We start from the raw sequence: 14,534 nt of genomic DNA, 5'->3' as shown, positions 1-14,534 counted from the left end.
CACTAGTGATGGGTCGTTCTTGAACGATTCGTTCATTTTTAACGAATCTTTAATGACTTGGGAAGAACGAGTCCTCTCGGAGAGTGATTCGTTCAGTCGCGCATGAGGTCTTATAGGTTCTGTACTGGAATTAGTCAAGTAGTTCACCTGTTTCCAGTCTTCGGGTTTGAGTCATTCGTTCATCACGTGACAGCCCCACAAGCTTTACCAATGCAGTCTGAGCCGGAAAGAGAATTGATTAGTTCATCTCTCGAGTCTTCGGGTTTTTCCCAAAATGCAATAAATCCATTGAATCAATATAAAAGTTATTTTTCATATTGCTTTGTTCCGGTGAATTCAGTTCCCCTGTTTCCCCTTCGGCGCGCATGCTGACCATGCTGACAAATAATGCTGACTCACAGCCTGAAGGTACGTTTTCATATTTAAAGGATTTGCCACGGATAATTCAAACGCGAGTTTTGAGCAGTGTAGAGTAGCGCTTGTTGTTTGTCGTTTCTCCGATCACAAATGCAGACATGGTTTTATGTTTACGCGGCGCGATGCAACGCAACGGGACACTAGTGATGGGTCGTTCTTGAACGATTCGTTCATTTTTAACGAATCTTTAATGACTTGGGAAGAACGAGTCCTCTCGGAGAGTGATTCGTTCAGTCGCGCATGAGGTCTTATAGGTTCTGTACTGGAATTAGTCAAGTAGTTCACCTGTTTCCAGTCTTCGGGTTTGAGTCATTCGTTCATCACGTGACAGCCCCATAAGCTTTACCAATGCAGTCTGAGCCGGAAAGAGAATTGATTAGTTCATCTCTCGAGTCTTCGGGTTTTTCCCAAAATGCAATAAATCCATTGAATCAATATAAAAGTTATTTTTCATATTGAAACTGTTAAAAATTCACAACAAAGTTGATCCACATATGACACTCTGAACTTGGTCAATACTAATCTTATTAATAGCTTATGATTCTGATTCCCACTGATTATGATTCCCACCGCAGAAACCACCACAGGTTCATCAATGCGATTGTCATGCGCATCTCGTCAGTAAAGCCGGTTCTGTGATTAGTAGTAAATCTCCATCACGTGCTTTCAGATGGACATTGTAAACAGTAACTGACAAGCTACGCAATATCTCATTCATAATCGAAGGTGATTCATCATAATATAATAGTTAATACTTTTGACTCATCTATTTTCTTAAAAATGGTTTAAAGGCTGAAATGTAAACTTTATCATTTTATAAAACTTTTTTGTTTTTGTGAAAACATGTATCTAAACTGTAAGTTATGCTTTTTACAGTAATTTTACAGTTTAATATGGTACTATAGACATTGCCCTACCCCGCTCATATGGTATTAATTTTTATTTGTGCAGGTCTTAAAAGGTCTTAAATTTGAGCTTAAAAATCATGCAGAAACCCTGTATATATGTGTGTGTGTGTGTGTGTGTATATATATTTATTTTTATTTTAATTAACAAAAACCATTTTAAATAGTTTGTTGTAATTTTAGTTACAAAAATAACAACACTTATGGATAGTTCCCCTCCAGCAATTAAGAATCCTTTCCCTCATTTATTTACCATTCTTAGAAATCTCTTCCCACTTTAGGGTGATGCGGAGAGACACAGAGGAGACGAATTGTTGAATAAAGTCGTTATTTTAGTTTTTTTCGCGTACAAAACGTATTCTCGTCGCTTCATAACGTTACGGTTGAACCACTGATGGCAGAAGGACTATTCTGACGATGTCTTTCATACTTTTCTGGACCTTGACAGTGTAATTTACTTGGCAGTCAATCGGAAAAAATGGCTTAAAGATAAAAATGCCCATAAAACTTGTTGGAAATAATTAATTTCTATCACTGCTGTGAACTGACCACACAGAATATGAAGAATATCAAAAAATTCAGGAGTCAGCTGTCAGCACAATTAGAGATAAGGTACCAGATAAGGTACCAGCACAATAACACACTCAGCAAAATATTGTCTAATTATCGTTATTGATCAAATTATATTATAAAGATATAATTTGTCAATATCCCACACCCCTAATTTATGTTATTTAAGTGATATAATAATTTATTGATAATAATTGTTTAAATTAATACTTTTGACTCATCTATTTTCTTAAAAATGGTTTAAAGGCTGAAATGTAAACTTTATCATTTTATAAAACTTTTTTGTTTTTGTGAAAACATGTATCTAAACTGTAAGTTATGCTTTTTACAGTAATTTTACAGTTTAATATGGTACTATAGACATTGCCCTACCCCGTTCAGATGGTATTAATTTGATTTGTGCAGGTCTTAAAAAGGTCTTAAATTTGAGCTTAAAAATCATGCAGAAACCCTGTATATATGTGTGTGTGTGTGTGTGTGTATATATATTTATTTTTATTTTAATTAACAAAAACGTTTTGTAAAAATCGACGCGTTTCAAAAAGGCGGGGCATAGAGGAGAAACAATAGTGTACAGTATGTGGAAAATAATGTGTTTTTTTAACTTTAAACCGCATAAACACATTTCATTACACCAAATACACAAAATAATGTTCTTTTTAGCAGCATCATATGACCCCTTTTAAGTCATTTTTCAAAGTGTTTTTGAACAAATGTGAGCTGATATTTAGTTTTCCTGTTTTCAGGATTCAGGAGAAACATGCCGTTTTCTCAAACCAGCAAAGGAGAGTATCAATTACTCCTGTGTCCGGGTCAAAGGTCATTGTGAATGGAGTGCCAGTATCTAAGAGGACAGAGCTGCAGCATTTGGTGTGTTTTATTGTCTGTGTACAAGCTTAAAACACTTTAACCATAAAGGCATTTCTGAATTCATCATGATTTGCATTTTCAAATATAAATGAGAACGTAGATCTGTGTGTATTAAGTTAATATTGAACCAGTTGAGTGTTAAACAGCCTTTGTCTCTTGCCAGTGAACGATCGACTCGTCTTGGGTTCGAACAGCACTTACCAGTTCATCGGCTTCCCTTCGGAGTGCTCAGTAGAGGACTGGAGTCGTTATGATTATGATTACTTCCAATCTGAGCTGGCAGCGGCTGAGGTCTTCCACATTCAGTCTCTGTGTGACGATCAGGGCCACCGTAAGTGTTAAATCGATTGAAATGTCTATTTTTGAGTAGATATCTTTTAGGTTTGTTTAATTTGGATTCATCCAGTGTTATTTTAGTATTATTTATGTACTTTTATAAAATTTATTAATATTTTGAATTAGATTTAATTTGTATATTTTCAGTTTTCATTTAATTTTTTATTTATTTATTTATTTTTAATTAGTTTTTGTTTTGCTCAGGCAGCATTTGATTTGTTTTTGTTTTTGTTTTTCAGCTAATATTTGCATTTTATTTTATTTCAGCTTTATTTCAATTAATGAAAATGATTTCTAATGGTTTTAGTTAACAATACCACCACCTGCAGGGCCACACCTGTTTTATGGCTATATAAAGCCGATGCCCATGGTGACAGAAGCTAATCAAATGAGTAAAGAGTTAAAGAAGGTGAGTACAGTGACAACACTTATGATCATGTAAAAGTTTACCAATTCGTTTTTGGCAAGCAATAGCTAAAAAATACCTCTTAGTATGAAATGGGGCTCAAAGGGATAGTTCACCCCAAAATGAAAATTCTGTGATCATGTACTCATCCTGAAGTTGTTTAAACCTGTATGAGTTTCTGTTGAACTTAAAAGATATTTTGAAGAATGTTGATAACCAAACAGTTGCTGGTCCCCATTGACTTCCATAGTATGGAAAAATTCTATAGAAGTCAATGGGGATCAGAAACTGTTTGTAACATAAATTCTTCAAAATATCTAATTTTATTTTAAACAGCTGAAAGAAATTCATACAGGTTTGGAAAAACATGAGGGTGAGTAAATGGTGACAGAATTTTCATTTTTTGCATGAACTATCCGATCAAAAGGATCACTAAAGTATAGTTTTACCCTTAAATAGGACAGTCAAATGCTGCTTACTTCACTATGACTCTTATTACCTGATTCTTTCGGTTTTTGAGTGAAATAATCATTATTTGCCATTTGGCATTTCTACAATGGAAGTTTTAACTAAAAACACTATTGTATATAATATGCTGGTATAAGTTCAAGGCTTTCGTATTGTAACAAAACTGCACCTTTCAATCATGATTCTTATTTTACAGGGAGTTGAATTCAAACTGGAAATCAAGAACCTGGCCATGTCAGACTCTTTAAGGGTCATGACCTGGAGAAGGATATTGCGGTGAGAGTAATATCTGTGGAGAGCAAACAGGTGAGATATTTGTCGGCATTTGATTTAATTACAGATAAAGCTCCTTTCTTTTTTGGATATGCATGACACATAAGAGCAGCAAGAAGACCGTCAACAGTCTCTTTCTCAGAGTACAGAAGAAAGTAGGACTTCAAAAAGGAATGTACAGAAGCCTTGACTGTCAACCAGTGTTTGACACAGATGTCAGCTGACGTGGTCTTCCAAAATCTAATTAGATGTTTTTGAAAACACGGGCTAGTGTAATTGAATAAGAGACTAATGAAATTACAGCATCAGATGTAGATCCGAAGCACAAGGCTGTTGATGCTATATTATCTCAGAGCATGCACAAAAACGTTCTGGATCTCACCCGATATTAAAGGCATAGTTTACCCGAAAATACACATTTTGTCATCATTTACTTAATCTCATGTTGTTCCAAACCTGTATGAGTTCCTTTCTTCTGTTGTTGAACACAAAAGAAGATATTTAGAAGAATATTTGTAACCAAAACGTTGCTGGTAGCCATTGACTTGTGTCGTATTTTGTCCATATTATGGAAGTCAATGGCTACCAGCAACTGTTTGGTTACCAACATTCTTCAAAATATCTTCTTTTGTGTTCAACAGAAGAAAGAAACTCATACAAGGTTTGGAAGGAACCATTTTGTAGCAATCCATTTTATTGCCCCCTAGTTCACTTTTAAAATACGAAACAAGGTTTTTTTTTTTTTTTGTCTAAAAGCAGTCCTTATTTAATTTTACATGCCTATTTTCCACCCTTTCTCTGACCCTTATATTTAAACAGGCGATTTTTGCTGCTATGCCTTTCAGACTTTTCATAAAAACATGAGATCTGTTATCATCTAAATGTCCATGCTTTTTGTCTTAGGTATGGATGTGGATGTGGTCCAAAGCCAAATTTGTCAACCGTAAGTTTCTGATGGAGGAGGTGTACCAGCAGCAGGTGGTAGGAGGAGAGGGGGCAGACCGAGCTCCTCTTCCCAGGGATAGAAATCCGTTCTGGGATCCTCTGGAGCGCCTGCACCTGTGGCTGCAGTCCCTGGCGTTTCGCATCCCTTTGGAGGAGCAGGTGGAAGTGGTGGGTCTGGAAGGAACAGAGGAGGCCATACTGCAGGCACAGCTAGTGCCCTGCAGCCCAACGGGATTGTGGGTATCATTTCTGCATTGAAATGTGTTGAATGAATGAAATATTAGTGGTGCTGTGATATTTATATATTGTAGACCCCTGGGTGAAGATGACATCCTTATAGACCCGTCAGAGCTGCTTGGGAAACGACTGGACTTTCAGCTGGTCTTGGCTCAGTGCTGTGGCCTATGCTGGGTTAAAGAGGCCCGGAACAGAGGCGTGCAGATCGGGTTAGTTCGGATCAGTGCTGGCAGTATATAATGGAAAGTTTGTTGAACTCTTCATAAAGTATTTGTATAGATTTTGTGAAATCTTATTTCCGTTTTATATTAGAAATAAGACTTCTGTGTGTCCCAAAATTAATTTACGAAAGATTCATTTATTTATGAAATATTAATTTGTGATATTTTATGAAAGATTAATTTATAAAAAATGTATTTGTTTTATTTTAGCAATAGTGCTTCTGCATGTCCCATAATTATCATCAGATTCATCGCCAGATTAATTTGGACCTTAATATTTGGCTTTTATTTTTATATTTTCAGTTTTCATTTTAATTTTAGTTTCATTTTTTTGTTATTTTAATATTTCTAAATAGTTTTAATTTATTTTATTTCAGTTTTAGTAATATGTCAGCTAGTAGTTCTAGTACTTTTCATTTAATACAATTTTCATTTGGTTAAAGTTTTGCATGTAATATTTATATTTTATTTTATTTCAGCTTCATTTCAGTTGACTTTTTTATATTTGAATTTACAGTAACAACACTGTTTCTGATGATTTGCATCCCTGTTGATATTTGAAATTAAATCTTATTTGAGCTCTGTGTTCTGTAGGAAGCATAATCATCATCTAAGAATGTGTCCAAAATCCTGAAATCCAGATCCTTCTGAAGTTGTCTTCTGTATTCTTTACTTTACTGGATTTGTTTTACATTGTTTTTTGATTTTGCCTGTAATATTACCGTTTTGGTCCATGCCATTTTGAATTCTGCAAGCATCAGTTTCCTTGTAATGCTGCTAAAGTCTAAATTAATAGCCTAGAGACTGAAGTTCATCTAAAGATCAGAACTCTGCTTGACAGGTTTCAGGTGTTTGACTGTCCACAGCCTCTCTACACTCCAGCGGTGTGGCACAATGTAAACCCGCTCTTGGATCACAGAGTCCAGTTCACTGCTCAACTACCTTCAGAGCAATGCCCTGGTGCTGGAGCTGTGGGGCCAACAGGGTAAAAGTCTCTGATACGAGAAATATTATACCATACCATTCAAAAGTTTGGGGTTTTTGAATGAAGTCTCACCAAGGCTATGTAACTATATTATGAAATGTAATTTCTTTCTGTGATGGCAAAGCTGAATTTTCAGCAGCCGTTACTCCAGTCTTCAGTGTCTAACAATATGCTGATTTGCTGAAGAAATATTTCTTATTATCAATTTTGAAAACACTTGTGTATTATTTTTGCGAAAACTGTGATACATTTCAGGATTCTTTGATAAATACAAATTTTTAACAGTTTATCTGAAATAGAAATATTTTGTAGCATTCTAAAGATATTTACTGACAATCTTAATCAATTTAATGGATAATTTAAAAGTAGTAATTTCTTTAAAAAAAAAAATTTTTTTTAATTATTATTTTACTGACCCCAAACTTTTGAAAAGTAGTGTATGTTGAGATTGAAATAATAAAGTCATTTGATAACAGAAAATACAAAGATTCTGTAGAAACTGTAACAAGAATCAAACCAAACCATTTTTTCCTTTGAGGCCTTCTTAAACTTCTCAAATAAACCTGTTTGTGTTTGTAGAAGGATGTTCTGAATTAGTCTCTTGTATGGAAGGAGTGAAGATTACTCAAGAAGACAGCGTTATTATTGACAAGAGTAGTGCATCAGTACCAGAACACTCTGTATATATATATTGTAAATAAACCGATATGATGTTTACAATAAATGTGCATTATGTTTGTTAACACCCAAAATGAACCAGAATACAATACCTTTTTTCAAGTTGCATGTGTGTTTATGTTTGTTTAGACTGCAGAAACCGGAGGCTCTGACCTCAGCTTATCTCTCCGAGCCCTTCATCAGGACTTGGAACAGCTGAGAAATGCTAACGCAGCGCTGAAGAAAACAGTGCTCTGAGAGAGCAGCTCAACTCGGCCAGAAATGGTAACTCCTTTTATGTTAAGTCATGCGGGATATTATTGCACTGTCAAGATATTGGTCAGGGTGAAACAAATTGGGGGCTCGTCCGGGATTGAAACCCAAGTTTTTTGTTTAATTTTTCTGGATTCCATATTTTTCCTGTTTCAATTTTTCTACATTCAGGTTTAATGGTTAAATTCGATTTTAGTAATCAAAAAGCATGTCTGATTAATTTTAAATATGAGACGTATACAATATAACATCAATTTATTAAAAGTTTAACAAAATCTACATTTTTAAGGCTCTATGCAATCTGTTTTATTTTTTCAGAATTCCATTTTATTTTTCCAAAATTTCTGTTTTCATTTTTCTGGATTCTGTTTTAATGGTTTACTTAAATTTTAACAATCAAAAAGCATGTCTAATCAATTTAATTCATAAAAGTTTATTTAAAAATTACAATTACACATTTTACAATTTTTTTTTGCAATAAAAGAACCCAATAAAAAAAATTTTTTTCAGACATTCTGTGTTGATTGTTTAAATTTTTCTGGATTTATGATTTCATACAGATTTATTATCAAACATACTGGTAATCAAATCAAGGCATAAAACTTTCACAATTTAATTAATCTTTTAAAATACAATAAAATGAAAATAAAAAAAATCTTATATTTTATGGCAATAAAAGTGCTGGCAAACTTGGAAAAAAGTGTGCTATTCCTTTAAAAAATAACATTTTAATAGAAGTGCATATAATTATAAGAGGTCCAATCTGAACATACTTTAAGAAGAACATACATTTCTGTCACAATTTCTTCAAGTTAAACGTTTATTTTAATGGGTTTTCATGAAGACTTTGAATTTCTACGTGTGTAATATTTCTGTATGAAATTTGACAAATTCCATGACATTCCTGACTGCGCTATACTCTAAATTCTAATTTTTATGACTGTATTCTGCAATTCTGTCTGCATTTTCCTTATTGTGGAATCATAGATCAGAAATCATTCATGTTAAAATAGCAAACATTCAAGAACACTAATGTATTCACACAATAACTCAGCATTTCTTCTACGAGTGGGCCACTATATTACCTAACATGCTCAGTTTGTAACACACATTGTTATTCTCCCTTATTTCTGCCACAGGTGTGGAGAATAACCGTGGTCGACAGGAGCGCAGAGGCAGTCTGAGGCTCAGCTGTGATGCTGAGTTTGCCAAAGCTTTAAATGTGTTCTACCACAGCATGACCTCTGTTAGGGGGCAACTTCAGCGGCTGCACGGACACAAACCCAGTGTAAGTGTGCAAGTCCCAATCTATTAGTCATGCCAATCAGCCTCTGTGGTTCAGACATGAATGTCCTTTTGATTGTACATGCTTTGACTGTGACATGTCTACTGTCTATACAATGTGCGTTTGTGTCTCCATAGGAGGAAGCAGACCTGCTGGGTCTCAGATGGTTTGTGGATGAACATGCATATCTCCTGAAGGACTTTTCAGAACAGTTGGAACAATGTGTCACCACTCTCAAACAGGATGTGGCTGCCATTGTACGTCGTAAAAGAGAAAAGTCTGGGATTTGGTCCTGATACGCCTATTAAATCAATCATCTTGCATGAACTTGTAAGACTGAATCGTGATTGAAGATTGACAAAGTACTAGATTCATGAAAAGGATGTAGTATTTGCATTTTTAAAAACTATTAATGCTCTGATCTTGACTTAGCAGTACATTTAGAATGGGACACTACCTATTATTTTGAAAAGAGTTAAATGCGGTATATACTGTATATCACTGTTTACACGTATTACTCTCGACTAAGAGAACCCTGTCAGTTGGTACAATACAATAATATTAAAGGTTAAAATTAACAAATCATTTGTATAAAAAATATTTATGGACATTAAATGGCTTTCCTGAGGCAAATGTATTGTAACTTACATGACATTATTGTTTACAAGTGGTTTTATTGGTGTCTTTTCAGGGTTGAAACATTAATTGAGTGAGAACATGAGAGTGGGAAACCATCGGGAGGCCCTCAGAGAGGACCTAACTATTGTAAAAATAATATTTTAAAACATTTAAATAAAAATTTCTAAAAAATAATGATGCCTGGTGAAGGTCATGGGACCTTGTGAGTGAATAAGTTTCTATTTTGATACATTTGCAAGTGTGGATAGTGTGCGGGATTTATCTTTTTGCTCTAAAAAAAAATGTAAACATTTAAAATGTTTAAAAAGTCATTCGTTTCTTTTTTTATTTTACAAGTTTATAATTTGACTGAACACTGAATAAAATATTTATGAAATAAACCCTTTAAATCTGGCTATTGAGATTGTGTTGGAATGTGAAGGGTTAAAAGAAGGACGCCCAGCCCAATGCTATTAGCACTGTGATTGGTGGTCCAGCTATAAATTACACATTACAGAGGGCCAATGAGAGACTAAAATTGACTTTCATTACACCTAGATGGGTGGGGTTTGATCCTCACTGCAGAACACAAGATCCAGGGGGCGTGGTTAGATCCAGATCCAACTCCTCCCATCATACATATTCCTAAACCTACCCGTCTCCACCCCCTGATCCCTAACCCCACCCATCTCCACCCCCTAGATCTGGATCCAACCACGCCCCCTGGATCTTTTGTTCTGCAGTAAGGGGCTACTGAACTTCTGGGGGGAACAACTAGAGTACCTCGTTCACTATGGAAGAGCAGGTAAGATTAGATGGGACATTGTTGCGAATTTAACCCATTTAATCCCAAATTTTTCTCAGACATGAAAATATAAAAATGATGTCATTAGTAACCTCTTGAAATAATAATTATTTTTTGAAATTTTTATGGAAAAGTGTGTGTTGTGAGTGACCAGTGGGATAATGTGTATCATCACATTCTATGGTTGCTATTATACACAAAACACTGAATAGGTATACTAACACAAAAAACTAAAATAGTTATTATCCCACCGGTCACTTGTTGCCAACATGTTTACTCATTCTTTGTCCACACTCAACAAAACCGAACCGTGAATTCATATATTAATACTAGACACCTTAAAGATAAAGTGTACCAAAAACCTTTGTCATATCTTTGTTAACACTTTACTAGCCTTTTGTTTTGGAGCTATAATGTTCTTTTTAGCAGCATCATATGACCCCTTTAACACTTTACTAGCCTTTTGTTTTGGAGAATTGATGCGGCAATCATATTATCAAGGTGCAAACAGGAAGTAAACTGCTCTGGTCATGTGACAATTTGCACTAAACATGTGACTCTGCACATATTTAATCGAGATCCTTTATTTTTTTTCCATATTTGCAGAAAATGCACTAAAACACCAGTCAGTAACATTTTTAGAGCTTTATAAATGAAAAAATGTATGGTCACTATGGTGACCGGTGGGGTAAAATATGCCATTTTCAAGATGAACCTTAAATGAAAAATTGGAGTTAATTGGAAAAGGAAGACCTACACCAGAGTCTAATTTGGTGCAGAGCTTCTGAGAGGCATTTAAGTCCCAGCATTTACACGCCTTTTCAAGCATTTCCATCATCAATGTGTAAGTTATTTGAACTCTATCAGGCCGCCGTGCCGACTGATTGTATTCTGGCCGTCGCTGCCACTGTTTAGTATATGTTAAGATTTATTTGGGAAACAGTCATTTTGCCTAATTAGTGGTCAGGCTTTAAATTAACCAACTCCGCGATCATTTTGAATATTTGCTGTAATTATGCACAATAATGAAATTTTTTTTGTATGTTAAGTATATGCCAATCTAATAATATTATCAGAAAATAACATATTTATTACCAGCATTGCTTGTTTGTGGTAGCAGGTTGCTAAATGCCACGTTCGCTGTTTACTGTCTATGGTGCTGAAGGGTCTGTCGCTGATTTGCTTTGCTGTGAGCGCTGTCATGATGTGTCTTTAAATGCCTACATTAAATGTTGTTGGTTTTGTGTGGTAGGCGAGGTGTCTTACATCCATACTGCGCTGAAGTGCACTCCGATTTTGTGATTTGCATTTTACTCAAATGAGCCGTTTTATTTTGGTGATAACTGCGCTGTTTGCTTGTTGTCTAAGGCTGGACTGGCCTCTTAAGAGCTGGAATTGTCAGAGGTAACTTTTGCAGTAGAAGTGGACACAATAAGCTAGGCTAGTATTTAACTTTTTGCCCGGACGAGGGAAGAGGGGGTCCAAGGTTTCACAGTTAGCTACAGAATTTCGTGCTATAGCTAGTAGTAAAGAGGTAGAGATGATCTGTCCACGTGCCGCCTTAACTGAGGGGCTACGGCGATGTCACGCTACATTAAAGGTATTTATTGTTTGATTTTTGTGATTACATTGACAGAACTTGAAAGCTGAGACTTTGTTTCATGTGAAAAGTAAGAAAGCACAAAGCTTATGGCGATTCAGAAGCGTTACTAATAAGGTTTAATGAAATTTTGTTCACGAGTCAGGGATTTAAGAAACAGTGGTTCATCAAAATAAGCATTGGTTAGAATCGAAAAATCGATATTGTCAACCCAGCCCTCAATAATTATTATTTTAACGCAAAATTGCATGAATTATGTCGTGACATACTGCATAGAGTTTCACAGACTATAAAAGTAGGCCGTATACACTAAGCAACTACATTTCAGTTACATAATATTAGACACAGAATACAGTTTGAGATGTTCTTTATTTAGTTAGAAACAAACCAGAACAACATTCTGCAATCTTTCAAATAACTCACAGATTCACTGGTCTCTAAAACATTTTTTTCTCTCATTTCTTGTATTAGTTAAACTGTTCTGCTACAGTTACAGGATTCACAAATATAACGCATGACAATATTACAAAAACTAGCTCTTTCTCTTACTCAAACTATATTTCTCTCAACTCTGGGTGTGCTTTTAAATATGTTTTTAGAGATGTCTGTCATCTGTGAGAATTAGCATTTCTGTTAGTGATAGTGCAAAAAAAAAAGTCAAATTTTCAAACTGAAACGTGATCAAATGGAGGGATTTCAAGAGTGTTTGCTCCACACTCGTAGTGCAAATTTCTCAGCCATTTTAGCAGAGTGCATGCTAACAACCCCATCCCAGTGTACCATGCACAAGCGAGGACACTAAACCGGAAAACAGCAACACTGTAAGGAAGCTTTAAATAGCAACAAGACTTCTCTATGCTCAAGCAAGCAAATGAATAGACTGATGTTAGTCAAGCTGGTTGAGCCCTGTTTAATCTCTCACTTAAAGGACGGAGAACTGAATGCCGTGTTTGTTGAGGCGGTCGATGAGGGTGGTCTTGGCGAACGTCGCTCCTGGAGTGTAAACCCCGCCGCTGTGGAGAATCACCCAATAATATACATTCAGAATATGCCACTTAAAGGGACAGATCACCCAAAAATGAAAATTCTGTCATCACTCAAACTGTTCCAAACCTGTATATGTTTCTTTCTTCTGCTGAACACAAAAGAAGAATGTTGGTAACTATACAGTTGCTGGTCCTAATTGCCTTCCATAGTATTTTCTTCCACACTATGGAAGTCAATGGGGACCGGCAACTGTTTGTTTAACAACATTCTTCAAAATATCTTACAATCTGTGTTCAACAGAAGAAATTCATCCAGGTTTTGAACAGCTTGAGGGTGAGAATTTTCAGCTTTGGGTGAACTAACAATACAAACTGTTTATTTCGGTTAAGTTTTGACCTCGTATATGGCTGGACTCACGTGTTTGGAAGAGAATCTGATTCGTTTAACATGGTAAGAGCCGCTTGAACCATAGCGATTGGTGTGGCAACATATCCTACCTCTGGAAAACACCACGCACCAAAATAATGGATATGGGAAATATGCACTGATGTAGCTACATTAATATGAGGCAGATCTGAATACGTTACCTGGTCCTTTGACCAGAGTGCGGATCTTGCCATTGGGTTTGCCCTCACTAGGGTCTGAACCTTCAGTGTAACCCTCTCCAAGAAAGATGAAACGGAAAGAGGAGCCCTCCCTCTGCAGATATCACATTTAAATGAAACCGATCCTAAAAAATAGAGCTGATAGCCTAGATGATGATGATGTGAGTATAATACCTGTTTTCTAGTTGGACCTGCTTTGGAGAAGAAGCCGAATGAGAAAAACTCTGGAAACTGCAGACAAAGTATATATTTGATTACACAAGATCCATAAATTAAAATGTAGGCATCAAATTAAATGCAGTGTTTTTGCATTAAATATAGCATAGCTTTCACAAGATGATACAGTATGTTTTACCTTAATGAGGAGATTTCTGCCAAAGCTGAACTTTACAAAGAAAAAGAACATCAATCCAGCGAAGACAAGTTTGAAAATGTTGGAAATACCACCGACGCCAACATACGCCCCATACTGAACCTGTAAGAAACATGCACAGTGTCAGTACATGTAAAACATATCAAAGTATTTATGGCAATGCAGGTCATTTTATAGTAATGCAGTAATTTTGTTTAGTCTATAGTCAAGGTAGATGCCAAATTTAATTTGATTTTGATGTGAATGAATATGACAGTCAAGTCAATATGCCTTATTGTTGTATATCTTACTCTTGTATAGCTGTTGCTTAGCCAATGGAAAATATATATATATTTTTAATATATATATATATATATATATGAAGAGTTCATTTGCATAAACAGATAACTCCGTTTTTAACAATTTTCAGAAATCATGTTTTTTCATTGTGCATTCCAATTAATCTCAATCAAACTGCAGTTGGGTTATTTTTAATAGGTTGAAAAATAACTAAAAAATACAGCTAACTAACACAATAAAAACATGATAAAATAATAAAAAACATGATTTGTGAAAATTTTAAAACACAGAGTTATCTGTTTTTGCAAATAAACTCTTCTCACACACACACACATACATATATACAGTGGGTACGGAAAGTATTCAGACCCCCTTAAATTTTTCACTCTTTGTTATATTGCAGCCATTTGCTAAAATCA

The 14,534-nt window shown here is 35.3% G+C and overlaps 1 protein-coding gene and 1 pseudogene across 1 annotated transcript in view; one reads left to right on the top strand and one right to left on the bottom strand.

The window, feature by feature from the left end:
- The window catches only part of LOC107729233 (kinesin-like protein KIF28P), a 12,575-nt pseudogene extending 3,286 nt beyond the window's left edge, over window positions 1-9,289 (top strand).
- Window positions 9,290-12,221: 2,932 nt separating this feature from the next.
- The window catches only part of LOC107729272 (saccharopine dehydrogenase-like oxidoreductase), an 8,080-nt gene continuing 5,767 nt past the window's right edge, over window positions 12,222-14,534 (bottom strand). Inside the window, exons 8-12 of the mRNA XM_016539728.1 lie at window positions 13,819-13,938; window positions 13,638-13,694; window positions 13,446-13,557; window positions 13,276-13,357; window positions 12,222-12,884 (exon numbers count right to left, since the gene is read on the bottom strand). Of these exons, the coding sequence (XP_016395214.1) occupies window positions 12,794-12,884; window positions 13,276-13,357; window positions 13,446-13,557; window positions 13,638-13,694; window positions 13,819-13,938 (462 nt within the window). The 3' untranslated portion in view covers window positions 12,222-12,793. The remainder of the gene's footprint in view (window positions 12,885-13,275; window positions 13,358-13,445; window positions 13,558-13,637; window positions 13,695-13,818; window positions 13,939-14,534) is intronic.

Source organism: Sinocyclocheilus rhinocerous, unplaced genomic scaffold (genome assembly GCF_001515625.1).
Source record: "Sinocyclocheilus rhinocerous isolate Xijiao unplaced genomic scaffold, SAMN03320098_v1.1 scaffold1268, whole genome shotgun sequence".
Lineage (NCBI taxonomy): Eukaryota > Metazoa > Chordata > Actinopteri > Cypriniformes > Cyprinidae > Sinocyclocheilus > Sinocyclocheilus rhinocerous.
Note: the sequence above shows the minus strand (reverse complement) of the source record. Positions and strands in the feature narration are given on the sequence as shown.